We start from the raw sequence: 27,824 nt of genomic DNA, 5'->3' as shown, positions 1-27,824 counted from the left end.
AACACTGGAAGAAAGGAAAAGGTGGTGGGGTAGCTCTGTTAATTAGGGATGAAAGTACAGTCATGAGAGATGACCCCAGTTCTAAAAACAAAGATGTTGAATCAGTTTGGGCAGAGAAATAGCAAAAGTAAGAAGTTATTTGTGGGGGTTGTTGATAGGTCTCCTAATAGTAACCACCCTGTAGGATGGCATATTCAGGAAGAAGTAATGAGGGCTTGTGAGAAAGTTAAGACTATAATCATGGGTGGTTCAATCTACATTTAGATTGTGTGAATCAGATTGGCAAAGATAGCCTGGAAGATGTCGGGGCAGTCTCTTAGAGAAATAAGTTTTAGAGTCACTGAAAAGGAGGTTATTGGAGATATGATAATGTGCAACATGGCAGAATTAATTAATGACCTCATCGTAAAGGCACCCCTGGGTAGGAGTGATCAGAACAAGGTTGAATTTCACATGCAGTTTGAAGGAGAGAAGAATGAATCTAAGACCAGTATTTTAACCTTAAATGAGGTCAATTATGAGGGCATGAAGACAAAACCAGCTAAAGTACAGAAATAAATTAGATTCAGGGTTAGGTAGGTAGGGATACAGTGCCAGACATTTTAATGAAACATTTTGTGACACTCAGCAAAGATCCATCCTGGTGAATAAGAAGGACACATCATCCATGGTGAACTGAGCAAGTTACAGATGGTATCAAGTTGAAAGAAAAAGTGCATATAAATTAGTGGCAGATCGGAAGATTAGACAGAATATCAAAAACAGCAAACAATGTCTATAAATGTTATCAGGAGGGAGTAATTACTCTATGAGAGAAATCTAGCTAGAAATATAAAAACAGATAGCAAGAGTTTCTATAGATACTAAAATAGGAAATGAGTAACTAAAGTGAATATTGGTTCCTTTTGAGGGTGGGACTGGGGAATTAATAGTAGAAAAAAAGGAAATGGCAGAAGAATTGAGTAGACATATTGGCGGGATCTACCGGCTGTGTTGCACCCGAAAAGCAGCATGGCTCGGCCGGTAGATGTCAGAAAATTCCCTTTCCAGGAACCACCCGCTCCCCACACCTCGGAGCAATCTTGTGAGACATCGCAATGTGAATCCTGTCCATTTGGCAAATGGGCCACTTTTTGGCAAATCTGGGTATTAAAGTGAGACAGCTAGTCTCTCTCTAATATTCATTCCCGCGATCTAACATTAAGGGGATTAGATCCCATGCCTTGGAGACTTCAGGCGTGTGCCGTTCAGTGCTGGGCTCCACAAACAGGGACCAGATGGAACAGGAGGACTTCCAGTATCGGAGGCCCTCGCAAGCATGCCCGCTGGGGAATGTGGCACCCTGGCACTGTTGGTGCCACCTGGGTACCTTGGCACTGCCAGCCACCTCTCATTTTTGTCATGGCAGGGATTGGACCAGGAGTGCCTCATGCGGGCGCAAGACATGCGGGGGGTGGTCCGAGGACCCCCTTATCGTGAGCTTGGGCTTGGGGGTGGGAGGTTCGGGGGGTCGTGTCGGGAGCACACGAGATCGGGAGGCCATTTAAAAATGGCGTCCCAATCTCTGCCTGCACTGAGGAGTTCGAACGAGTGGAGCTCCTCAGTACAGGGAATGGAGCTAAGTGCAGCTTCAGCCGCGTGTTCCCCACTGAGGCCCCAGATCCACCCAGAGGAGCGTTAGATAGCGGGGAGTTTCTGAGCACCAAGAAACACCCGACTAATCACGCACTACGGGACTCTGTCCCCATTTGGGTAGATCACACCCTTTCTGTCTATTTCACTGCAGAAAACACAAATATCATACCAGAAATAATCATAAATCAAGAGGTGAAGTGGAGGGAGAAGCTTAAAACAATTTACAGTCAAAGGTTCTGAGAAAATTATTAGATCTAAAAACTGACAAGTCCCCAAGTCCTGATGGACTTCATCATAAGATCTTAAAAGAAGTGACTGTTGAGATAGTAGATGAGTTGGATTTAATTTGCAAAAATTCCCTCGATTCTGTAAAGATACCACCAAATTGGACAAAGGCAAATTTAACTCCCCGAGTCAAGAAAAAACTGAAACAGAAATCAGGGGCGGGATTCTCCGACCCTCCGCCGGGTCGGAGAATCGCGGGGGGGGGCAGTGTGAATCCTGCCCCCTCCGGCCGCCGAATTCTCCAGCACCGGAGATTCGGCGGGGGCAGGAATCGCGCTGAGCCGGTTGGTGGGCCCCCCCGGCGATTCTCCAGCCCGCGATGGGCCGAAGTCCCGCTGCTGTAATGCCGGTCCCGCCGGCGTGAATCAAACCACCTCCCTTATCGGCGGGAGTAGGCGGCGCGGGCGGGCTCCGGGGTCCTGGGGGGGTCGCGGGGTGATCTGGCCCTGGGGGGTGCCCCCACGATGGCCTGGCCCGTGATTGGGGCCCACCGATCCGCGGGCGGGCCTGTGCCGTGGGGGCACTCTTCCCCTCCACGTCGGCCGTGTCAGCCTCCGCATTGGCCGACGCGGAGGTGACACCCCCTGTGCATGCGTGGGGATGACGTCAGCAGCCACTCTATCCCGCCGGGACCCCCCGCCCGGCCGGGTAGGGGAGAATCCCGCCCCAGGAAACTATAGGTCAGTTGGCCTATCATCTCTCTTAGGGAAGATCATGGAATCTATTAGAAAAGGAGGTTATAGTAGAACACAAACAAAATCTCAGTGCAATCAGGCAGTGTTAACATCATTTTATGAAAAAGGAAATAGTGTTTGCTTTTTTTTCTTTCGAGTTCTTTGATGAAGTGACAAAGAACCTAAATAAAGGGGAACCTGCAGATGTTGTGTACTTGGATCTCCAGAAGGCATTTGACAAGGTGTCACATCAAAGGTTACTACACAGAATAGAAATTCATGGATGGCGGGTAATACTGTATATTAGCTTGGTTAGCTAAACGAAAACTGAAAGTATACCTAAAAGGGCCATTTTCAGGTTGGCAAGATGTAATGGGATCGGTGCTGGTAATTCAATCATTTACAATCTATATCAATGATTTAGATGAAGGGATTTAATGTATGGTAGCTAAATTTGGGGTTCAAACAAAGTTATATTGGAGGGTATGTTGTGAAGATGTTGTAGATTAAGTTAGCAGGCAAAAATTTAGCAGATGGAGTACAATGTGGAAAAATGTGAACTTATCCACCTTGGCAGGAAGAACAGAAAAGCAGCATATTGCTTAAATGGAGAAAGACTGCACAATGCACAACTCTGAGGTCGAGAGGAATCTGGATGTCCTGGTACATAAATCAGAAAAAGTTTGCATGCATGTGCAGTAAGTGATTAGAAGGAGAAATGGAATATTGTTGTTTATTGCAAAGGGAATTAAATAATAATGTAAGGAAGTCTTGCTCTAGCTAGACACAGCATTGCTGAGACCAAACCTAGAGTGCTGCTTACAGTTTTGGTCACCTTATTTAAGAAGCAGTTCAGAGAAGGTTTGCTCGACTGATTGCTACCATGAAAAGGTTATCTTAAACAGAAAGGTTGGGGGCTGGATTGTCCGGTTGGCAACTGCGAAATCGCGTTCGGCGATTGTCCGGAGAATCAAAGTTCCCGCCCGATACGGGGGCGGCGGCGCTATCGCGTTGCTCCGCCCCCTCCAAAGCGGCGTACTCGGAGAGTACACTGCGCGATGTATCGACGGCCTCAGGACATTGCCTGAGGCCTGCAGCCAGATGCTCCACCCCCGACCGGCCTGATTTCCCGATGGCATCGGCCATGTGTGGTCTCACCCATCGGGGAACTCGGCGTGGTGGCTGTGGACTCAGTCCAGCGCCACCACGGTCGGGGGAAGGGCCGATACACGGGCAGGGGAGGACTTTATCAGGGGCTGGGAGCACTGCGAGGGTGTGGTCTGGGGCGCGCGAGCCGGTGAAAGAGGGGGCATTATTTTGTGGGCCAGATCCGCGATGTAGCATGGCAAGGCCGCTGCAGGCCGGCGCTGTGCACAAGTGTGGCCATGGATCCTGCAATTCTCCGGGCCGTTTCGGCAGCTAGGGAAGGGTGCTCTACACTGCCGGCATGCTAGCCCCCAGCCAAATGGAGGATCAGTGCCCGTTTTACGCCATTTTTTCTGAGGTAAAATGCCACCGTTTCCACGCCGGCGTGGGGGTCATAGCCTCAGAATCAGAGAATCCAACCCTGAGTCTCTCAGCAGGTTGTGAGCCTTTGGAACTCTCTTCCCCAGAGAGTGATGGAGGCAGGGCCATTGAATATTTTTAAGACACAGTTAGATAGATTCTTGACGAACAAAGGAGCCAAAGAATATAGGGAGTAGGCAAGAAAGTGTAATTGATTCACAATCAAATCGGCCATGATCGTATTAATTGTCAAAGCAGAATTGAGCGCTGAATGACAAAGCAGAATTGAGCGCTGAATGACCTGTTCTGACTCATAATTTGATGTACATGTATTCAAGGCTGAGTTGGACAGATTTTTGATAGACAAGTGAGTCGAGGGTTTACAGGGAGCAAATAGGAAAGTGGAGTTGAGGACGCAATCGGAGTAGCCATGATTTTATCGAATAGGAGAGCATGCTCGATGGGCCAAATGGCCTGCTCCTAGTGTTGTGCTCTTGTGTTATTTACATTGCAGTTCTGATGGTGAGTCTACACCAACATGCTAATCACTCTCTCTTCTCTTCATAACCATCTACCTATCTTTAATGACTTCCATTTTTTAATTTCAGATTTCTAGCATTTAGAGTTTTGGAATCGTAGTCTGCGCCGGCCCTTGGAAAGAGCGCCCTACCTCGGCCCACAGCCCCACCTAATCCCCATAATCCAGTACCCCCCTCACTAACCTTTTGGCCAGTCCATCTAACCTGCACATCTTTGGACTGTGGGAGCAAAGGGACTGGTTTAGCACAGGGCTAAATTGCTGGCTTTGAAAGCAGACCAAGGCAGGCCAGCAGCACGGTTCAATTCCCGTACCAGTCTCCCCGAACAGGCGGCAGAATGTGGCGACTAGGGGCTTTTCACAGTAACTTCATTTGAAGCCTACTCGTGACAATAAGTGATTTTCATTTTCATTCATTTCAAAGTAACTAATTCGGAAATCATTTGTTTTTAAGCAACGCTCATATGAAATTGTGATATTATATTCAAAACAATTTTCTTTGTAAACATTTATTAAAACACAGAAACAAGTTAGGAGTCAGTGACTTATGTGACTGACCAAATTGCCCCAGGGAAACACATAACCGTGGATAAAAATTGCCTGATAACTGAAATTTAAGCAAAGATTTTCGAAGTACAGTGAATCAGTTAGCACCAGCAGTGAGGAAATACAAGTCTACATTTTGTACTGGTCCCTTCTTCATAATTTAGCTGGCTCCATTCTGGAAAAGCTGCTGAGTAATGATAGTGCCGAACACAACCATGGAGCAAAGTTTAGTTCGCCAAAATATTAGTCGTATGGGGAATTGGAATTTGAAAATCATAAGAACTTAAAAAAATTAATTGACTGAAAATACTCCGTGTAGCAGATTTGTAATGACTCTTGCATAAAGACTTCCAGGCTTTACTGAGGAACCATTTTGTTCTTCGGCATATTTTAAGCTGAGTCGTACCTGATTTTGTAAGTGGGTGTGTCACCACCTGCTTCGTGATTTTATTGTCAGATGATCTCAACAGCAGGACAATATCTGCTGGCAAAGTGTCTCGATTCTTTGCTAGAAACCCACTGGCATTGTAAAGAACCTGTAATATTAAAGGCAGAGTAACAATTTGATCATCATTCTCAGAAATAACAACACAAATCTGATAGAGAAGGCTTGAATTTAACAAAACTTTGCACTTTCAGAAACCTGGTTGAAGAAGTTTCATTGTAAGAACCATTAACACTTCATCCTTTCTGTGAATGATGACTCACTTGAGGATAAAGGCATCCAGCCGATAATAGCTATCATTTGTTGCCAGATTATAGATGAACCTGCTCACGAAGCAGTGATGCTTGTTGTAAGTAAGCGTCCACAATGCACATAATTACACGTGTTTCTTTCGGGGACAATGGCATAATCAGGGGATCATTGATTCTGAAACTGCGTAAGTGCATCGTAACGTTCCTGAGGATTGGTCGGACGCACCGTCTAACATACACGGACGATGCAATGCCCAAACTGCAATTGTACTCTTCTTTCAGTTTTGGAATTAGTGACCCAATAATCATACAAATATGATTTGGTGATGGTGATCTTAGAGTGAGAGCTAGGGCTAGACTTCAATTTAAATTTATGGTTAGGACTGCAATTAGATTTGGGTTCGGGTTAAAATATTGGACTATTAGCAGAAAGTGATTGGAAATATTGATCTAACTCAACATTAATGAACTGTCACAGCAGAAAGTGCTGTCACTGTAACACTTCATACCTAATTTAAGATCTTTATTGACCAACCTCTTACAAATAAACAGAAATGCTGTTTTATTACATTAAAAACCTAACAGCTGGAGTTGAGGCCATGTCAGCTGTGATCTAATTAAATGGTGGGTCAGGCTTGCAGGGTTGAATGGCTTCCTCCTGCTCCCTGTGTCCCTTAAATATGTATAATCAACCAAACCTGCACTTTCAATACAATTGTTTAAAAGTTCTCTGAGCAACTATTCCCTCTAAGATTCCTCATGACAGCAAGGTTGTGAGAGGCAGGGATGCCATTGGAGAAAAAATGTGTTTGGCTTTAAATTGAATGCTTAAGCCCTGGCAATGATAGCATAATCAATGGAAATTTTCTAATTTTAGATATTTCCCTGGAAATGTTTTCTTTCGGGCGCAATTCTCCGGCTCGTTGCACTTTAGCTCGAGCGAAACGAGGCCGGTGAATAGCGAGAGAGGCCGAAAACAAGAATCGTGCCAGGCGCCAAACAGTTTGCGAAATCGGGACTCCGCCGGAGCGTGGCGAGCAACCAATTATCACCAGTATTTCCATACAATTAACGGAAGTGACCTCTTACCCTACAGCCTCCCGTCATTCCCAGCAAGTGGTCACTGACGCCGGTGCTGATTAGCACCCCTTTTGAAAAATGTGAACCTGGCAGAAGGATTTATGTGGGGAGCCAAGGAGGTGAGTAGCTATCTTTGCTCACAGGCAAAGAGACTGAGGATGCTGGGCTTGCCACCACAGTGCTCCAGGGGGGTGGGGGACCCTCAGCTGGAGGGGGCACCCTCCGTAGAGGAGGCTGCAATGGGAAGGGGGAAAGGGGGTGATGCTGGGGGGGGGGGGGATTGTTGGGGGAATGGAGGGGCCCAGGGTGGGAGCTTCCACTGCTTGTCAGTATGACACCCTCTCCCAATTCCTCACAGATATTGAACGGTATGGACGGTATTTTAGGCCCTGCAGAACTTGCCCTAGTGGTGCTGCTGGTAGGCCGGGCAGAGATGGCGTCAGCAGATGCTCGAGGCGGCAGCCCATCAGGCCAGGGAGGGACCTAGAGGGGGAGGCCCATGATGGCCCACAGATGTCGCTGGTCATTTGAACAGATGACGGACAGCACATGCCGCAGGAGGCTCCACCACAACAAGGAGAAGGTGTGGCACCTATGCCGTATCCTCGTGGACTTGGCACCACGTGGAGGAGGAGGACACCAGCTCCCGGTGGCAATCAAGGTCACTGCAACTCTGATATTTTACGCCTCGGGATCCTTCCAGAGCTCGAGCGGGAACCTGTGTGGAATCTTGCAGGCCACAACCCCGAGGCCACAGATACATCCGATAGGTCACAGATACCCTGTTTGACCCGGGCGGAAAACTATATCAACTTTGACATGCACCAGGCCCAGCAGGATGCTGGGCAGCAGAATTCTCTGCTGTCACCAGAATGTCCCAGGTCCAGTGGCTGATGGACTGCACGCATGTCACCTTGCGCACACCAGGCCATCTGGAAGTGCCCTATGTTAACAGGAAGAGGTTCCACTCCCTGAACATACAGTTCGTGTATGACCACCAGATGAAGATCATGCACGTGTGTGCGTGCTTCCCAGGGAATGTGCACGACAACTACATCCTGGGGCAGTCAGACATTCCCAGCCTCATTGAGGACCAGCCCAGGGTGGGCGGCTGGCTCTTGAGGGATATGGATACCCACTGAGGAGCTGGGAAATGATGCTAGTACGGAGGCCGGAGACCGAAGCGGAGACCCTTTTGATGAGGCCCATGCAACTATCCGGGCTGTCATTGAGCAATGCGTCAGACTCCTCAAAATGCGGTTCAGATGCCTCGAGTGTTCTGGTGGTGCCAACCGGAGGGTCGCCTGCTTTGTGGTGTCCTACACAACCTGGCACAGCAGTGGGGCATCATGCTGGAGGTTGGGGATGAGGAACATATTCCCACCTCCAATGAGGAGGACAAGGAGGAAGATGAGGATGATGAGCCGACACCAGACCAGCAGGGGCTGGAGGATGAGCCCGGGGTCAACCGGGGGACCAGCTAGAGGCTGCAGAATGGCGAGGGTCTGGCAAGACCAGAGGGTCAGGGAGGCCCTCACACATTGTCCGATTCACTTAGGACGTGGCCTGATCTGCCATCGCTAACTTCCCCACCTCCCCCATTTCCCAACCTCCCCAGGATCTGTGTAACATCAATCCAGGGTGCTGGGATTGTGTCGGCACTGTCATCGGGTCACTGTCTTGGGCAATGGGTGATGATAACCCACAGAGAGCTGAGCACTGCTGCTCCTCAATCTATGCCATAGTCTGACCCCTGCCTGTCTGCTAAGTGCTCAGTCACACCCATCACCTGCATATGGTGTGCCCGGAGACGGAAATGCCTGGAGAGATGGGTCCAGGGCTCGGAGGTCGGCCCGTATTGTGGAAGAAAGCATCAGAGGTGTCATACTGGTTGTGGTCAAGTGTTTTTAATGTGTCACAGGTGTCCAACAATGCCCCACTCTCCCCACCACCTCCTCACCCCCCCCCAATCGCCTACCTACCCATCCTGCCCCCTCCCCCAATGCCCTCAATGATCTCCAATGTGCTTCGAATTCCATGCTCTACCACTACGTCTTGGTGTGTCCCCAAGATGCACATCGGAGATGGAGTCAGCCATTGATTACTATGTCCCATGGCCTTTGATGCCCCTGGCGGGCATCCTCTGGGGGTTCTGGGGCCAGAAGGCCCCAGTGCACTTGTCGGCGGAACATACATACACAGCCAAACAGCCCTGTCCCTTGTGCTGACTTTGAGACGCGGCCTAGTGAGAGGGGTGGAACTCTGGGGAGCTGGTGGCCACCATCCCCACTCCATGGGACAGGTCCAGCACCCTCTCCTCCTTCTCGACACCCATAGGACTCAGAGTTCAACTCGGGACAGAGGGGCAGCTGGTTCGAGCCCGGCTGCCCCTGCATCATTCCAGCCCTGGTGCTCCCTGATGTCTGCAACATGGTATCCATGCCCTCGGCAATGCTCTTCAGTGACTAGGACATGTCCTGCCGCGCTTTGGTATTGCCCACCTGCGACTGGGACAAGCTCTGAGAATCTCATCAAGATCAGCCTAGTACTGGGTCAGTGATAATACCACTACACCACCACCTTCTCCTTGTGCTCACCTTGAACTCCACCCAGGTGGCAAGGCAAGTGATAAGGATGGTGCAGAGAGCTTTCAGAGGGATATGGATGTGAATGGAATGGGCAAAAATTTGGCAGATGGAATGTAATGAAGGAAAATGGGAAATGATGCACTGTGGCAGGAAGAATAAATAAGCTGAATATTATATAAATGGAGAAAGATTGCAGAAAACTATAGCACAGAGGGATTTGGGAATCATCAGGCATAAATCTCAAAAAGCTAGCATGCAAGTTCAGCAGGTAATTGGGAAAGCAAATGGAATATTGGCCTTTATTTTAAAGGAAATGGAATATAAAAATAGGGAAGCCCTGTACGCATTTTGAAGAATAAAAATTGAAGTTATTGAGATTTATAAGATTCTCAGGGGGCTTGACAGGGTAGATACTAAGAAGATGTTTCCATTTGTGGGAGAGTCTAGGACCAGAGGGCATAATCTCAGAGTGAGGGGTCATCCATTTAAGGCAGACATTTGTTTTTTTATAAATTTAGAGTACCTAATAATTTTTTTCCAATTAAGGGGCAATTTAGTGCACCAATCCACCTACCTGCACATCTTTGGGTTGTGGTGGTGATATCCAGATAGACACGGGGAGAATGTGCAAACTCCACAAGGAAAGTGACCCAGGGCTGGGATCAAACCCGGGTCCTCAGTGCAATGAGGCAGCGGTGCTAACCACTGTGCCAACATGCCACCCTGATTTAAGACAGAGATAAGGAGGAATTTATTCTCTTAGAGACTAGTGAATCTGTGCAATTCTTTACCGAAAGAGGGCTGTTGATGTTGAGTTATTAGGTATGTTCAAGGCTGAGATAGACAGATATTTAATCAGTAAGGGAATCAAGAGTTCTGGGGATAAGGCGGGAATATGGAGTTGAGGATTATATCAGGTCAGTCATGATCTCACTGAATGGTGGAGCAGACTCGATGGGCTAAATGGCCTTCTTCCGCTCCTACATCTTATGGTTATCCAAAAAGACTCTCCTCCCACTTCAGGAGATTGCAATTTCAGAGTGACAGCATTGTATTGCTGAGAATCTCAAAATGGTGCACATGATATTTGAGACTCACTCCATCACCTTTTACCCTCCTCCTGCCACCCAGCAATTTCTGCTCATCGCCCCACCATAGACAGCCCCGAAGCCACCCCCAGGACCATCTCTCACAGTAGCACTGCGGTTAGTACTGTTGCTTCACAGCTCCAGGGTCCCAGGTTCAATTCCCGGCTGGGTCACTGACTGTGTGGAGTCTGCACGTTCTCTCCGTGTCTGCGTGGGTTTCCTTCGGGTGCTCAGGTTTCCTCCCACAAAGACGTGCTATTTGGTAAATTGGACATTCTGAATTCTCCCTCCGTGTACCCGAACAGGCATCAGAAAGTGGTGACTAGGGGATTTTCACAGTAACTTCATCGCAGTATTAATGTAAGCCTACTTGACACCAATAAAGATTATTATCTACCAGCACCCTTACCAGTAAATCCCCTCCCACATCCAACCACTGGACTCGCAGACTCAACAAACAAGACTCTTTCCTCCATCCTATGTCACTGCACCTCACATTGTTTGCTGGCCTCCTCAGCTCCCTATACATTCTCTTTTCCTTCCCCAGACAGCGTCCCGCACTTCCCACCTCCCCAGCCTGCCTCCTGTGCCCAGTGTCCACTCTAGTCTGCCACATTATCCCACTTCTCTCCCGCTTAGCCTGCCTCCTGTGCCCAGTGTCCACTCTAGTCTGCCACATTATCCCACTTCTCTCCCGCTTAGCCTGCCTCCTGTGCCCAGTGTCCACTCCACCCTGCCCCACTTCTGCCATTACCCTGCCACCTGTGTCCAACCTTCGTGCAGTTTATCTGACTGGCACCCGCCATAAGGCGAGGGGCTGAGATTTGTCAATGATCCACAAGAAGACCAAAGTAGCATCTACTCACCTCAAAGTCGTGGAAGAAGTCAAGCTCACCGGGAGCCTGCCACTTGCAAATAGTAGTGAATGTGAACATTCTAATTTCTGACTAGCGGGCAATTTAATTTGGAACTAAACTTAATTCCAATGCCATGACGTTTAACAAGCATGTTTGACATGCTAATGAGCTCCCCGACATTGATCATCTGGAAGCTCAGTCCGTCTTTAATGTCCCAAGAACTTAATTGGTAAAGTTCATCCCGCCAATGGGAAACTGATTTTTGGCTTCCTGCCCACCAGGAAGATCACGATACTGGCTAGAGTGGAAGATTCCGGAGAGTCATTCCATAGCTGTGAAAATCAGCATCATCTACTGTTGAACATGTTTATTTCCTTATTCATTCTGTTTATTCTTTACTGCGCAGGATGTTTAATGGGGACACTTGTTTTGTTAAGGTAGTGTCAAGGTCATTCAGACCCCTTCAAAGGCTTTTCAGGACTTCTATGCTTAACCCTCTAACTTTACACAAGATGGAAAATGCTCCCAACTGTGCAGTCTATATTGTAATTCTCCTTCAAATTTTGATTTCTAAGTTGCACACAAGAAACGTTAAAGACCCCTGTTGGTTTAATGTGAAAAGCAGTGTGAGATTTTCTTTTATGAAACTTTAACTGGGTATGGGCCCTAACAACCATTCCAGCAATAGTACTGAAGACTTGTGCTGCAGAACTAGTCAAGTCCCGAGCCAGGCTGTTGCTGTACAGCTACAAGATGATGGATGCTTGCACCTGAAAAATATGTCTTCAGGTTTCAGGGCAGGGAAGGGTCATTGAGCCAATGACGGGAAAGGGGGTCGGGGGGGGGTAGGGTGGCTGGGATTTGGGGGTCAGGCAGTGCAGAGAAAAGGGGATGACATCTTGTGGGGTTCCCCTTGATGCACAGAGGACATCCCCCGAATAAGGTGAACCCTCTTGGTTAGCACTGTGGTCAGCACTGCTACCTCTCAGCATCAGGGACCCAGGTTTGATTCCGGCTTTGGTTGACTGTGTGGAGTTTGCACTTTCTCCCTGTGTCTACGTGGGTTTCCTCCGGGTGCTCCGCTTTCCTCAAACAATCCAAAGATGTGCAGCGGAGGTGGATTGGCCATGCTAAAATTGCCCCGAGTTGGGGACATGGGGATAGGGTGGGGAGTGGACCTAAGTAGAATGCTCTTTCAGAGGAATGGTACAGACTCGATGGGCCAAATGGCCTCCTTCTGCACTGTACAAATTCTATGATTCTTACTTCAAGTCTTTTTTCATGGAGGTCACAAAAAACACCTACCCAGTCCCAGCCACCTGCTCACCCCATCACATTATGGCATGGGCAGTATGTTCTCCAGGCTAATATCCTTGCTAACAAGCAAACAATACCTCAAATTATTTTGTTACATATTGTGGGTAGACCACCAATTTTGGCGCTGGGGCTGGGTGGGAAGATTGTGAGCTCGCCACACGGCCTTGTTTGTGTTCCACCTCACCAAAAACATAGAAACATTAAAAATCGGAGCAGAAATAGGCAATACGGTCCATCGAGCCTGCTTCACCATTTAATGTGATCATGGCTAATCAACTATCTCGACCTCATTCTCCCATGCTCCCTCCATATCTCTTCACATCTTCAGAGTCTAGAAGTCTATCTATTTCCTTGTTAAATATATTCAATGTCTTGACCTCCATAGCTTTCTGTGTAGACAATTCCACAGGTTCACCATTGTCTGGATTACAAAGTTTCTTCTCATCAAAGTCCGAAATGTATTCTGAGTCCGTGCCTGGGTTTCTCCCTTCAATGCTGTGAAGATCGGGGCTGGGATAGTCTGAGCACGCGGCGGGTCGGAGAATCGCCGGGATGGCGCGAGATTCCCGCCACGCCGCTCCGACGGCAGGCCGCCGATTCTCCAGCGACCGGAGAATTGGCGCCAATTGTAGTCGCCGCGGCGCAGGTTGGGGGCCGCTTTCAACGGCCCCCGCGGCGATTCTCCGCCCGCGACGGGCCGAGTGCCCTCCGAGTCCCGCCGGCGTGGTTCACATGCGCAGGGGCTGGCGAGGAGACGGCATCCACGCGCATGCGGCGCCGGCGCGGAGATGACCGTCGGCGCATGCGTGGACCCACGCCGGCCTTTCAGGGCCGGCTTTCGGCGCCGGAGCAGCGCACATCACTCCGGCACCGTTCTAGCCCCCTGAAATCGGGAGAACTACTGGGCCAGAGGCCCGTTGATACCGGGGTACACCAATCTGGTGTTTACGCTGGCGTCAACATTTGACTGGGATTTCGGAGAATCCCGGTCTGCGATTAATGATCAGTGGAGAATGGAATGTCAAGGGAAGATGAGTTTGGCGCCACCTATTGCAATGCTCCGATTCCCCGCTGGCAGCCTCAGCATACTACCAGCCCTGCACCAGCAGGAGGATGCTTGAAAGCATTGAAATAAATGTTAATGCCATTAATGGGCTTGATTATCGAGTCTCCATCCCTCCCATTATGTTCCGACCCCCACAGTGGGAAATCCTCCGGCGGGCTTTGGTTCAAGTTTGCCCAAGCGTGGCTCTGATGCGGTGGACAGCGAGGTGGGTTAAGGGGGTCAGAGTATAACTGAGGTGCGCACTCAAAGTCCATCAGAGGGTCCCACTCCCATCCACAATGCAATCCCCCCCCCCACTGACAAGTAGGAGCATCACCCTGCCCCCCATCACGGGAATAACGGATCACTCGCCCACAGCATGCATGCATGAGGGTGACTCAATACCTCACCACTATCGACCCCCTTTTCAAACACCCCCATCAGAACCCCCCATTAGAACCCACCCCAACTGAGACCTCATCTGAGACCCCCATCAGACACCCCTGCCTGAAAGCTGAAGTCCAGACCCAGCTGCTTGGGGAGTTTGCTTATTTATCTTTCCCTTCATGCTTGAATGCATCTCAATTACTCTGCCTTGATGCTAACCACAATGCCTATAAACACCCTTGCTATGATTAACAGCTCCTCACCACATAAAAAGGAGCTAAGTGTTTTCTGCTGAAAAGAATTCCTCCTTCTCACAAAAGTGTTGGTTTCCAGCATTTGTGGGAAGTTATTTGTGTCTTCATCCGTGAAGCCAGAACTAAAGTAATTGTATAAATGCTTTGCCATGTCCTTGTTCTCTTTTATAAATTATTTTGTTTTGGACTGTAACAGGCCTCCATTTTGCTTCACTAATCTTTTTTTTTATACATACTTATAGTCTTTACAGTCTGCTTTTATGTTCCTTGCAAGTTTATTCTCATACTCTTTCTTTTCCTCTTAATCAGACTCTTGGCAGTCCTTTGTTGAATTCTAAACTCCTCCCAATCCTTAGGTTTGCTACTTTATCAAGCAACTTTATATGACTTCTCTTTGGATCTAATACTATCCTCATTTAAATTTGTTGGCCATGGTTCGGTTGCTTTTCTTGTTGTTCCTTTGCACCAGAAAGGAATGTATAACTGTTGCAATGCATACATTTATTCCTTAAATCTTAGACATTGCCTATCCACTCCCCTGGCTTTAAATTAAGTTCCTCAGCCTACCTTAGCCAACTCATGCCCCATACCTTCATAGTCTCTGTTGTTTATATTTTCAGACCTGAGTTTCAGATTGGACTACTTCACTTTCCATCCTAATGAAGATTTATGTCATGTTATGACCACAGTTCCATAAAGGAACCCCATGTAACAATATTATTAATTTTTTTTTTTTTTCTTTTTTTTTTTAAATTTAGATTAGCCAATTATTTTTTCCAATTAAGGGGCAATTTAGCGTGGCCAATCCACCTACTCTGCACATTTTTGGGTTGTGGGGGCGAAACCCACGCAGACACGGGGAGAACGTGCAAACTCCACACGGACAGTGACCCAGAGCCGGGATCGAACCTGGGACCTCAGCGCCGTGAGGCGGTTGTGCTAACCACTAGGCCACCGTGCTGCCCTAACAATATTATTAATAACCCCTTCTCATTGCACAATACCAAATCTAGGAGAGTATGTTCTCTATTTGGTTCCTTGACATACAAACCAGGGACGGAATTTTCTCTTTTTTTTTCCGAACAGTCATCATGGCCAGGTAAAGTAGTGTATAGCCCGTTGTCCCGCTGCCTACTTTTTCCACCAAATGTTTGAACACTCTAAAAGAAAAAATCCAGGAGGTGGGACCCAAGATGTGCGATTTATTCGGGACTCCCCAATGAAAAATAAAAGGAATGACCCCCATAGACAGGGACCCCCCCCCCCCCCCACAAACCCGGAGATCCCCCCCCCCCCCAACCCAGGGAACCCCCTTCTACAGTGAAAGCTGCGCCATGGACACTGACCCCCTCCCCCCCCCCCCAAACCCCCCCCCCCCCCCCCCAAAGAACCCTCCCCCATAAGGGAACATCCCCTTTCATCATCACAAACACAAAATCCAACCTCACCCACCTCAAACCTCCCCAAAGAAATCTGTCTACAATGCCAGGGAGCTATGCCAGGGCAATGCCAGGGGGCAGTACATGACCCTCTTCCCCCTGGGGCTCTCCTTCCCTGTGCCTACCCAGTGGGTACTTCTGTTCACCAGTCCCCCATTTTTAGAAACCTGTTGGAAATCCCTTGGGGAGATCTCTACATGGAGTTACGTTACAGCGGGAAGCCCGGTAATGTTATTTAAATGCATTCAACTGGGCGATGCCATTAACAACCCGTGAAGAAATTAAAAAACGTACAAGTGCATGCAAGCAAGTTGCTTTGTGGCATTTAATCATTTCCTAGCCCCTCTGCACTCAAAATTGCACAGTTATTTTCAGTGTCTGGATCTGAAGCTCAATTTTTCGTATCTAGATAGATAGGAATGTACATTCAGATTGATGTAACCGATCAAACAAATGGAAAAACCAGGTTAGAAGAGCATTTGTTTCCAAAAACAATGTTCTCACTAAGAAAACATCCACCAACCGTGACTGTTATATTTGTCTCTCTTTCCAGGCCCTTGAAACATCATACACCTAAAGCTTGTTGAAACATACTGCACAAGTACATAGACTAAACAGACAATGTTACAAGCAATCAATTGATTTTTTAAGGAAACCTACCTCTTAGTTAATTCACTCTGCCTGTCTCTCAAGATCAAAGCCATCCTAACCTAACCTAAATCACGAATGACATTCTCTGTGATTCTGATTGTGCATTATCACTGATCATGTCCCCTGAACTCTGTCTTCAGTCTGTCACACGATTGACTGCATTACCCTCTTCCAGCACCTCTCCTCCATTAGTTAGCATTCTTGAGGCTGCCTACACTTTGTTCTGTTCTTATCTATCCAATTATAGCAGAGTTTCTTTACCACTTGACTCCCTTCCCAAACTCACCTTGGTAGTTTTTCAGTGATCCATCCTTGGTCCTTGCCTCTTCCTCATTTACATACCGCCCCCTTGGGAATACCCAAAAGGGGGCCTAATGCTTTTTTGAGGACCCCACTATAAGTTTGGTTTACCCAGAGGCAGTTGGGGCCGGCTACACATAAGAAAACCAAACCTAATGCGGCCTAATAGGCAATCCTACTGTAACCAACAAAGTAAGCTTTTAGAATCGACTTACTTGAATGTTAAGCTGGGAAGAGCAGGAGTGCTCCCGCTCCTAAACCCAAATTCAAATTTCAGTTGGCCAGCATGGTATCCCAACCGCAAATCTCCCTCACCCCCCCTTCACCATTACTACAACTACCTTCTCCCCAAACCCATCCCTTGCCCGAATCCCGATCACTATCACCACCTTGCCTCCTGATAAGCACCATTTCCTTCCCAACCCCCACACTGCCATTGCTACCTGTGTCGTATTCATTGCCTCACTTCCCCACTGCTCTGCTTCATCATTTGACAGAGGGACACTATTGCCATCACAATATCTTTAATCCTGCTTCATTGGTAATCTACCAGCTACTTTATACAGCTTGCTGGCTAAGAGGCAATGAGGCTTGAGGTCCCAGACTAGGTGAATCCTGGGCCTCACCATGGAGGGACTCAAAAAAATGGCTACGCCAAAATTTGTGGGCCTGAGGCTCTGCAAAAAGATTTGGATGGAAGAACGTGCAGAGAGCTGTCGGAATTGGCAGGAGACAGTGCCATGGTGAGATGCTGCGCTGTGTACAGCCAACCATTCATGACGACTGCATGATTAATTGAACTGTTTGTGAGATTGAGCCCTGTGTTCGGTAGTAATCATTGAAATGTTTTTTAATGACTGACTGCCACTCACCTTTCCTGCATAATGATTAATTCCAAAGCTTAAGTCAACCGTTTTTGGCCTCCAGAAGTAATTTGACTTGAGATTGTCTTCGAATTTGCCTGTTGACAAAGTGCATTTTGTTATTGCGGTTGTCTAATTCTTTGTAACTGGAGAATAAAAACATTTCTACAATCTACGAGACATGGCTGAGGCACTGTGATTCAACAACCTTGTAACATGCCAACATGAGTGTGATACCTGAATGGTATCTCCTGTAAATGAAATATGGTTGTGTTATTTTTTTATATTTATGGAAAGCTGCAGAATATGTTACAATGTACTGTTCTCAGAACTTGCCTACAAGTGTCTGGTCAGTGGCTTGAGGAAAGCGACTCTCTTCATCCAGCAGAGAGAGAAGGCCCACAGGCTTCTGCAGAAACATGTCCAATAGTGGCCGATTGTCTTCATATTCAACTGATCGAGCGTCCACATTTTCATTCAGATATTCGTTCTGGAGTATCATTTAAGAAACAAATAAATGTCAATCCTAACCCATCCTATTCCTCACTCGCAGACATTCCAAATAAAATCTTGCACTGTGAATCTAGCGTAAGTCAGTAAAGGGGCAACAAATGGACTAAAAAAAAGTTTGGCAAGGTTTGTTTGTTTGTGAGAGAAGGGACCTGAGGAGCAATTGGCACTGATCTCCACTGGGATGAATTTCCAAGCTGGGCCTGGAGTTCTATATCCTGAATGCCACCGAGGTTTGACTCCACAGTGTGTGTCTTTCTTTGCAAGACTGGGTTTGGTAATGTTGCAACTGCAAAACGTGCATTCACCACAAAATACAGTTGTAGTCCCTGTGATTTCACTTATAGTGGCATCTCAGTTGCCTGTATCAAAGATGGCACTGACCAAATTCAGCTGGGAAAGAATTACATCTTGAGCTGGAATCTACAAGCAATGCTACATTCTCTTCTCTTAAAAAGAAAAGCCTGCCTTTCAAAAATAAAAATGGGAACATTTAAACAGATTGTATGTCAGATAATTATTGTATGAGACCGAGACGGCTCCTGAGATAACTGTTACAAGATGCAAATGTAACGCTTCAGAAAGCAGACCTCTCTGTCCAATGGGAGACTGCCAGGTATTTTGACACCTTTAATGAACAGTGTACTGCTTTACTCTTTATTATATCCATGATTTATCTTTCCTGGGAAGTGTAGGATGGGACAATGTACAGAGCAGTTTCTTCTGTGTACAACCGGTGCTGTAAATGTAGGAGAGCAGTGACAAGCCCAGGTCTTGTGCGAGGGGCAGCGACAGTTCCGGAAACAACTGGTGAGCGGGAGGCAGGGAGAGCTCGGAATCAGAAGAGGGGCTATTTGTGGAAGGCGGATAATAGGTGGACAACAGTGACATCAGTGGTGGAGGGAATAGAGCATAACCTGATGGAACAGAATCAGTGCGGAATTGCAATGCGCAACTGTTCCTAAGCAGTGGGAGGAATTAAAGTGGATTTTAAACTTGGTACATGCTGCCAGCAAACCTGATTGACAGTCTTGCCTTCCTGTCAGGTGGGGAACTCTGCAGAGCAGGCCAACGCTCAGGAGTAGATATTTTGTAGAGGTTGCAAGGGGTGGGTGTGTGTAAACTGTAGCTCAGTGGGTCAGGAATGCATGGTGATTGTGGGGATCAGAGAGAGAGATCAGGCTCAGAGATGGGGGTTCAGTGTTTACGGGAGTTTTTGTGGAGCATGTGATTTTGGGGCCACAGAGTTGCAATTGTGGGAAGGGTCAATTAAAGGGAGGGAAAGTGTGAAAATAGATAAGTCCCCTGGGCCGGATGGGATTTATCCTAGGATTCTCTGGCAAGCTAGGGAGGAGATTGCTGAGCCTTTGGCTTTGATCTTTATGTTGTCATTGTCTACAGGAATAGTGCCAGAAGACTGGAGGATAGCAAATGTTGTCCCCTTGTTCAAGAAGGGGAGTAGAGACAACCCCGGTAACTATAGACCAGTGAGCCTTCTGTTGTGGGCAAAGTCTCGGAAAGGTTTATAAGAGATAGGATGTATAATCATCTGGAAAGGAATAATTTGATTAGGGATAGTCAACATGGTTTTGTGAAGGGTAGGTCGTGCCTCACAAACCTTATTGAGTTCTTTGAGAAGGTGACCAAACAGGTGGACGAGGGTAAAGCAATTGACGTGGTGTACATGGATTTCAGTAAAGCAGTTAATAAGGTTCCTCATGGTAGGCTATTGCAGAAAATACGGAGACATGGGATTCAGGGTGATTTAGCAGTTTGGATCAGAAATTGGCTAGCTGTAAGAAGACAGAGGGTGGTGGTTGAAGGGAAATATTCAGCCTGGCGTTCAGTTACTAGTGGTGAACCACAAGGATCTGTTTTGGGGCCACTGCTGTTTGTCATTTTATAAATGACCTGGAGGAGGGAGTAGAAGGATGGGTGAGTAAATTTACAGATGACACTAAAGTCGGTGGAGTTGTGGACAGTGCGGAAGGATGTTGCAGGTTACAGAGGGACATAGATAAGCTGCAAAGCTGGGCTGAGAGGTGGCAAATGGAGTTTAATGCAGAAAAGTGTGAGGTGATTCATTTTGGAAGGAGTAACAGGAAGACAGAGTACTCGGCTATTGGTAAGATTCTTGGTAGTGTGGATGAGCAGAGAGATCTCGGTGTCCATGTACATAGATCCCTGAAAGTTGTCACCCGGGTTGATAGGGTTGTTAAGAAGGCGTACGGTGTGTTGGCTTTTATTGGTAGAGGGATTGTGTTTCGGAGCCATGAGGTCATGTTGCAGCTGTACAAAACTGGTGCGGCCACATTTGGAGTATTGTGTGCAGTTCTGGTCGCCGCATTATAGGAAGGATGTGGAAGCATTGGAAAGGGTGCAGAGGAGATTTACCAGGATGTTGCCTGGTATGGAGGGAATATCTTATGAGGATAGGCTGAGGGACTTAAGGCTATTTTTGTTAGAGAGAAGAAGGTTAAGAGGTGACTTAATTGAGGCATACAAGATGATCAGAGGATTAGATAGGGTGGACAGGAAGAGCCTTTTTCCTCGGATGGTGATGGCTAGCACGAGGGGGCATAGCTTTAAATTGAGGGGAGATAGATATAGGACAGATGTCAAAGGTAGGTTCTTTACTCAGAGAGTAGTAAGGGCGTGGAATGCCCTGCCTGCAACAGTAGTGGACTCGCCAACATTAAGTAAATGGTCATTGGATAAACATATGGATGATAAGGGAATAGTGTAGATGGGCTTTAGAGTGGTTTCACAGGTCGGCGCAACATCGAGGGCCGAAGGGCCTGTACTGCGCTGTAATGTTCTATGTTCTATGGAAGCAGGTTTGCTTGGGGGAAAATGCTTCTCCTGGGCCACAATGAGTGCTGGAAAAACACTTGAATGCATCTCATCCACGCAGCACTCTCTGCCTCTGCGTGGCCAGTGTCGAAAGTGGAAGAGAGATAAGGCACAGCAAAGTACTTAAATGAGCGACCTGCCTCTTGGGAAAAGGTTGGTTGCCTACACCATCTCCACAACCCCCCCGCCCCCTGCCCCCCCCCCCCCCCCTCCCCCCCCCCCTTGAGCCTCTATTAAAAACAGAGGTTTGTCAACATAAGTTGAATTTGAGATTTAACATTTTTTTATAACTGACCCGACCCACACCAACCAGCTTTCATGGTTAAAGTGACCCCGAATGTCACGGTTTGTCACAGGAACATTACTTGCAAATCTGACAAGAATGCCTTTGAACAAGATTTGCATAATTGTATCGTGTATTTTTAAACAAACGAATGCAACCTTGCCAAGCATTTTTGTGGTGACTTTTTAATAAATCAACTTTGTGGCAAACAATTGATAGAGTAACATTTTATAGGACAAATGGCCTTTCAAACTCTCAGGGACATTTAGACCTTGTAAAGCAGATAACTTCAATCAAGTACATTAGCACCACAAAAAAATGGCCTTTACATCATCTGTATTCCATCTGCAATAAAAAGGACAACTGCAGCTCCTAAAATAGGTCAGTTAATGTTTCTAATCCTATCTGTGAAGGTGAACATCAGATGGAGCTGCATGATTACTGCTCCAGTTTTCCATTAGCTTCTTTATCATTTTCTAAACTGCTTCCTTCACATTTGATTTTTTTGCTGGCTTCAGGGAGACTCTGGAATGACAGTCAGTATTAAGTCAGCTCTGCCTAGATTACCGTTAAACATATTTCGAAGTGTCAGATGTGCATGGCTTTTAACCAGTCCACTTCATAGGTCTCTTCTAACTGATGCCAGTTTAAGCTGATCCTGATGGAAGCTGCTTTTATAAACGAATACAGAATTAAGATGGTCTCCTCTACACCGGCGAGACCAAATGCAGATGGGTGACTGTATTGCAGAACACCTTAATCAGTCTGCAAACATGACGCTGGAATGGGGTGCGATTCACCAAATGGTGCCCAAGTGTTCGCGCAGTCGTGAACGCCGTCTACGACCGATTCTGTCCCCCACAGGGGGCCAGCACAGCGCTGGAGTGGTGAACACTGGGCGCCGCGCCAACCCACGCATGCGCAGTTGGGCTGCGCGAACCTGCGCATGCGCGGGGGACTACTTCCGTGCGCCGGCCCCGACTCAACATGGCGTCAGTGTTCAGGGGCCGGCCGCACAGGAAAGTAGGCCCGGTGGGGGAGAGGCCGGCCTGCCGATCGGTGGGCCCCGATCGCGGGCCAGAACCCATCGGAGGCCCACGGGACAGAGCCCCCCCTCCCTACCCCACAGGCGCTCCCCTGAACGTTCCCGCAGAGTTCCCGCCGGCAGCGACCAGGGGTGAACGGCGCCGGCGGGACTCTGTCGTATCTGCGCGGCCACTCAACCCATCCGGGCCGGAGAATCGGCAGCCTGCGGCCAGCGCCGCGCCAACCGCGCTGCGCAAGTGGCGCCAATTCTCTGCACCTCGGAGAATCATGCGCCGGTGTCGGGGTGTCGTGGCGCGGTTGCGCCGATTCTCTGGCCCGTCGCGGGGCTCGGAGAATCGCCCCCCTCCTGTTGTTTTTCGGGTGTGATTCTCCCAGAAAATGACTGAGGGTGGGATTCTCTGTCTGTTCATACCAGCGGGATTCTCTGTTCCCGCTGCAGTGAATGGAGATTTGGCTGAGTGCCAAATTCTCTATCCTCGCTGGCAGCAGTAACGTGGCAGACTCGAAATGGCGAATCCGGCCCTGAGTGACGTTTTGGGCAAGTTTGTGGGGTATTTCCCACTGGGGTTTTGGCTGAGATCCAGACCTGGAATTACCCATGGTTAGTTTTTTTTTGGGCCTTCAGGAGTTTCTCCCCAGTCTAGCCAACACTTTTCATCAGTGGGGAGATGAGCTCGCCGGAGAAACCGGCTCCTCAGAGATTGTAGCGCCATTTTGAAAGGATGTCCCTATCTCCAAGTGAGCTTGAGGATCCCACACAAACCACACCCACAGGCAATGCCACCCCCACAGACATGGGCATTACACCCCCCAAAGTGAGCGCACCCTGCTATGGGGTCGCAATTATGATTATCTGGATCACGCCTAGAGAGGGGGTGATCCTGATTGCCCCTGGGTGCCGCAGGTTGGGTGACTCACGTGTGGTTTACACCTGGCGGGAAGCCTAATTTGGGTCTTTCGCACAATGTTCCCGGCGCACTCAAATGGCGCTGGGCGCAACGCGGTGGGAAAATCGTGCCTCTTATTTTAATTCGGCACCTTGCCTTCACTCTGATATTTCTGTCCTTGACCTGCTATATTGTCCAATGAAGCTCAACACAAGCGCAAGGAAAGCAATGGTGTTATAAATGTGTGCTTTTACTCCCGTCCTAGAGCCCTTTGGTCCAGACCCCTCCGCCTATAGAAGGTGCATTCATACCAATGTGATTTTCCTACCCGATGTATTGATGCTTATGAAATTTGTCCACTTGATTGATTTGATGGTTTATATCCTGATGAATTCTGTGATTGTAACCCAGTATCTGGTGTGATGCAGCATACTTGCTGAAATCTGCCTTGCAATTTTTGATTTCCCCCAACAGATTCCCCTCTTGTTGAGGTAATGATGGCTAACTGTTTCAGATAATTGATCCTCTAAATAAGAGATGTTAATGAAATTGGTAGCATTGCAAGGAGGAGAACCATACTTTGGAGAAATAGAATCAGGTACTTCTGTTATAACCATTCCTGGAATCCTACAAATTGGCATTTTTAAGGCCACAGTGGATTAAAAGAAAATATTTCTGATTCAGTGTGAAAATGTTCATCTCAATTTATTGAAACTCAGCGGATGAATCAGGTAAGCCTGATGCTGATACTCTGCTGTGATATATATGAATTTAAATTGTTGTCAACATGACAGGTAATTGGCACGTTACCAAGCTGCTCAGTGTAACGCATAAAGCCATGCGTCATACCACAGAGAAAAACATCTTTAATAAAGTGGAAAAAAAATAAAATCATTAACCCATCACTAATAACGAGTTGTGAAACTGGACCGTTGGGTCTAATGTGTTGAAAAAGAAGGGATTGATCAATCTATGTAAGCATGCGTGAACAGATTTAATACTCACCATAAAGGTGAGTCAGACAGTGAAAATACTGAGGACAACTAATGGCCAGGAAATAACCGCTTTCCTGGGCTAACCAATTTCTCATCTTCTCAGTACATACATTGTGCAATTGAAACTAACTTTTAATAGTTGAGTTATAAAGGAACCGAAGTACCAGAAGTTGCAATATTAGGGGCTGATTTAGCACAGTGGGCTAAACAGCTGGTTTGTAATGGAGAACAGGGCGAACAGCGCGGGTTCAATTCCCGTACCAGCCTCCCCGAACAGGGGCTGGAATGTGGCGACTCGGGGCTTTTCACAGTAACTTCATTGAAGCCTACTTGTGACAAAAAGCGATTATTATTATTATAATGATAACTATACAAAACAAAAATAAACCATCCTCAAAACAAGCTGAACTTGCCTTTCACCATTTCAGTTGTGTTCCATTCCTCCTTCTCTCCTTGCTTTAAGTTTCCTTAAACTTTCTCTAATTATCTCTAATAATCTTTCAGTCATCTCTCCTAAGGGTGCTGTCACATGCCATCATTAACGTCACTGTGAAATGGTTGCTGCAGGTCTCAGACTATTGCGTAAACATGATCTTCTGCAGTTTGGATTCCAAAGGGCAAAGCATAGGTACTTTAGTACCTCGAAGAATTTTGTTAAATCCTCCAAATTCCCATTGTGGTTATCCCACCAGGGATAAAGTGTTCAAAGTTATGAAAGGATACGGCATGATGGATAAAAGCAGGCTGTTTCCGACAGTCATTAAGAGTCAGAAATGAGGATTACGCAGAAGGGATTTACAGCTGAGGCTGGAGAAATGTATTTGCAGAGAGAGGTGTGAAGCTGTGGAATTTGATACCAAGCTTCGTGATTTAGATGGAAACGATGGCAGCACTAAAGATGAGATTGGATAGATGGCTGAGGGAAGAAGGTTTGGCAGGACAGGGGGACAGGATGGATAAATATAAATTAAACAGTTTGCCTGTGTGGAGGATAAATGCTGATATGGAGTGGTTGGGCCACTTTCATGTTGTAACTTCTATGGTAAGTTGAAAATAATTTTAAAAATGAAAAGCATTAACTGAACAGTTTATTTCTATATGTGTCATTAAATCGCAATATTTTCCAGCAACTCCAATCAGATTGTTGAAGAATCTCCAGACTCAATGGGTTGGATTTTATTTTTCTCGACGGGGTGAGGGATGTGGAATGGAAACTGAGGGGTTTGCTCGTTCTTGCCCCTGCCATCTCTGTGTGTCCAATCAAGCACCCAATAGTCAATTAGTGATCATTTGGCAGGAAGGAGGTCAATTCTAGGTGCAAAGAGGGAGCCCCGCACTCAATCAGCACTGTCTGTCCAAATGTAACTCCTTTATTCAAAAAGGGAGGGAGACACAATGGAAGAAACTATAAGAGAGTTAGCTGAACACCTGTCAGAGGGAAATGTTAGAAGGCATTATTAAAGATATTAATAATAACAATAATAATCTTGATTGTCACAAGTAGGCTTACATTAACACTGCAATGGGGTTACGGTAAAGTTTTCTAGTCGCCACACTCCGGCGCCTGTTCAGGTACACTGAGGGAGAATTCAGAGGGCGGTATTCTCCCCTCTCCCCCCCCCCCACCGGGTGGGAGAATCGCTGGGGCGCCGCGTGAATCGCGCCACGCTGCCCCAACACCCGCACGTGATTTTCCCACCCCCCCGAAACCAGCAGAGCGCAAATCGCACCGGGACGCTCGGAGAATCGCTGCAAACGGCGAGCGGCGATTCTCCAGCCCTCATGGGCCCGGGCGGCCGCGCGTAAACGGCCGAATCCCGCGAGCGTCGTCCACACCTGGTCACTGCCGGCAGGTACTCATCGTGAAGGCTTGGGGGGAGCGGCCTGTGTGGGGGGGAGGGGGGGCTCCGGTCCCGAGGGTGGCCTCCGATGGGGCGTGGCCCGTGATCGGGGCTCACCGATCGGCGGGCCGGCCTCTCCCCGCCCCGGGCCTACTTCCTTCTGCAGCCGGCCCCAGAACCCTGGCGGCATGTTGGTGAGGGGCCAGAGCGCTCCGCGAGGTAACCGCGCATCCGCTAGTTGGCGCCGGACCAACTGCGCATGCACGGGACCCAAGGTGTCGCATCTTTTACGCCGCGCTGGGTCTCAGATGCCACGCTGATGCCCCGCCCCTGTAAATCGCGCGACGCCTCACGGAGGGGGAAGAATAGGGGTCTGGGAACGGCCGCCGACGCCGGAGTAAAACACTCCGGTTTTTACTCCTGCGTCAGCACTTAGGCTCCCGTTGGGAGAATTCTGCCCAGAATGTCCAATTCACCTAAAAAGCACATCGGGCGAGATTCTCCGCAAATGCGAAGGCTGCCGTGGGACAGGTCGTGACCCAAGGCAGCCTTCACGTCCACTTCCGGGGCCGATTCTCCCCCCTGGGCAGGGCTAGGAGCGTGACCCCGGTCGTCAAGGCCGCACGCCAAGCGTCGCGCCGGCTGAACGGCCGATGACATCAGCCGCGCATGCGCAGGTTGGACAACGCCAACCCACGCATGCGCAGTTGCCGTCTTTTCCCTCAGCTGCCCCGCAAGACGTGGCGGCTTGATCTCGCGGGGCGGCGGAGGGAAAAGAGTGCGTCCATTACGGCCCGCGATCGGTGGGCATCGATGGCGGGCCTATGCCCCCCCTTGGCATGGCCGTGGTACTGCCGTGCCAATCGGGCCCCCAGATGCCCCAAACGGGCATCTGGCGCCCGTTCCACGATGGCAGCAAGCAGGTGTGTTTGCTGCCGTGTTGAAATGGGCGCGAAGGTCTGGCCGCTCGGCTCATCGGCCTCGGAGAATCGGCGATTCGTGGCGTGGGTCGGGAGAGTAGCGGGAGGGCGTGAATCATGTTGCCTTTAATTGAGACTTCTGATTCACACAATTCCTGTGAACCGATGTTCATTCTAAGTTTTAATTCAATGATTGTACCTTTAAAATGTCTTTAGACAAAAGACCTGAGTAAATAGACTGACTGTACCTGCTCCCAGGCAAAGATGTGCTGATTGAAGTAGAATTGAATCTGTTCATTGGCAATGTTAATACATAGCTGTTCAAAGGAATTTCTCTTAAAGTTCTCAAAGCCAAATATATCAAGAATTCCAATATCGATTCCTTTGTCCTCACCATCAGCAGCATCACTGGAAGGCAACATCAATTAATTAGCTTCTTATTAACTTGTTCTTGCAGATTAATACACTTAGCTGGTCTTCTGAGAAAAGAGAACAAAACACTTGAACTGATTTTAACCCTCACTGGTATTATGCGGTTGGGTGGTGGTTTGGGATGGGGAAGAGAGGGCACTGAAGGAGCGGAAAGCACTCACAGGCCTAAATTACTGCCAGGCCTCATCTACATACCACGAGGCAACTGTCCACTTGAAATGGGGAGAAGCAGGTAGCTGGTCAGAAGGTGGGAACAGAGTTTTAATAAAGAGTGGAGTACTTCTTTAAGTTAGTCACATCAGACTGG

General features: G+C 48.0%; 1 protein-coding gene across 12 annotated transcripts in view; it reads right to left on the bottom strand.

Moving 5' to 3' along the window:
- myo3a (myosin IIIA) overlaps positions 1-27,824 on the bottom strand; it is a 556,810-nt gene that overhangs the window by 203,678 nt on the left and 325,308 nt on the right. For all 12 annotated transcript variants that reach the window (XR_005460772.1, XM_038798143.1, XM_038798142.1 and 9 more), the window contains 4 exons: positions 27,334-27,493; positions 18,086-18,239; positions 17,759-17,847; positions 5,591-5,720 (listed from right to left, as the gene is read on the bottom strand). Coding sequence is in view for 11 of the 12 variants with exons in the window: in XM_038798143.1 (XP_038654071.1) it covers positions 5,591-5,720; positions 17,759-17,847; positions 18,086-18,239; positions 27,334-27,493 (533 nt within the window). In the remaining variant the exon portion in view is untranslated. The remainder of the gene's footprint in view (positions 1-5,590; positions 5,721-17,758; positions 17,848-18,085; positions 18,240-27,333; positions 27,494-27,824) is intronic.

The sequence above is a fragment of the Scyliorhinus canicula genome, chromosome 5 (assembly GCF_902713615.1).
Source record: "Scyliorhinus canicula chromosome 5, sScyCan1.1, whole genome shotgun sequence".
NCBI classification, from domain to species: Eukaryota; Metazoa; Chordata; class Chondrichthyes; order Carcharhiniformes; family Scyliorhinidae; genus Scyliorhinus; species Scyliorhinus canicula.
Note: the sequence above shows the minus strand (reverse complement) of the source record. Positions and strands in the feature narration are given on the sequence as shown.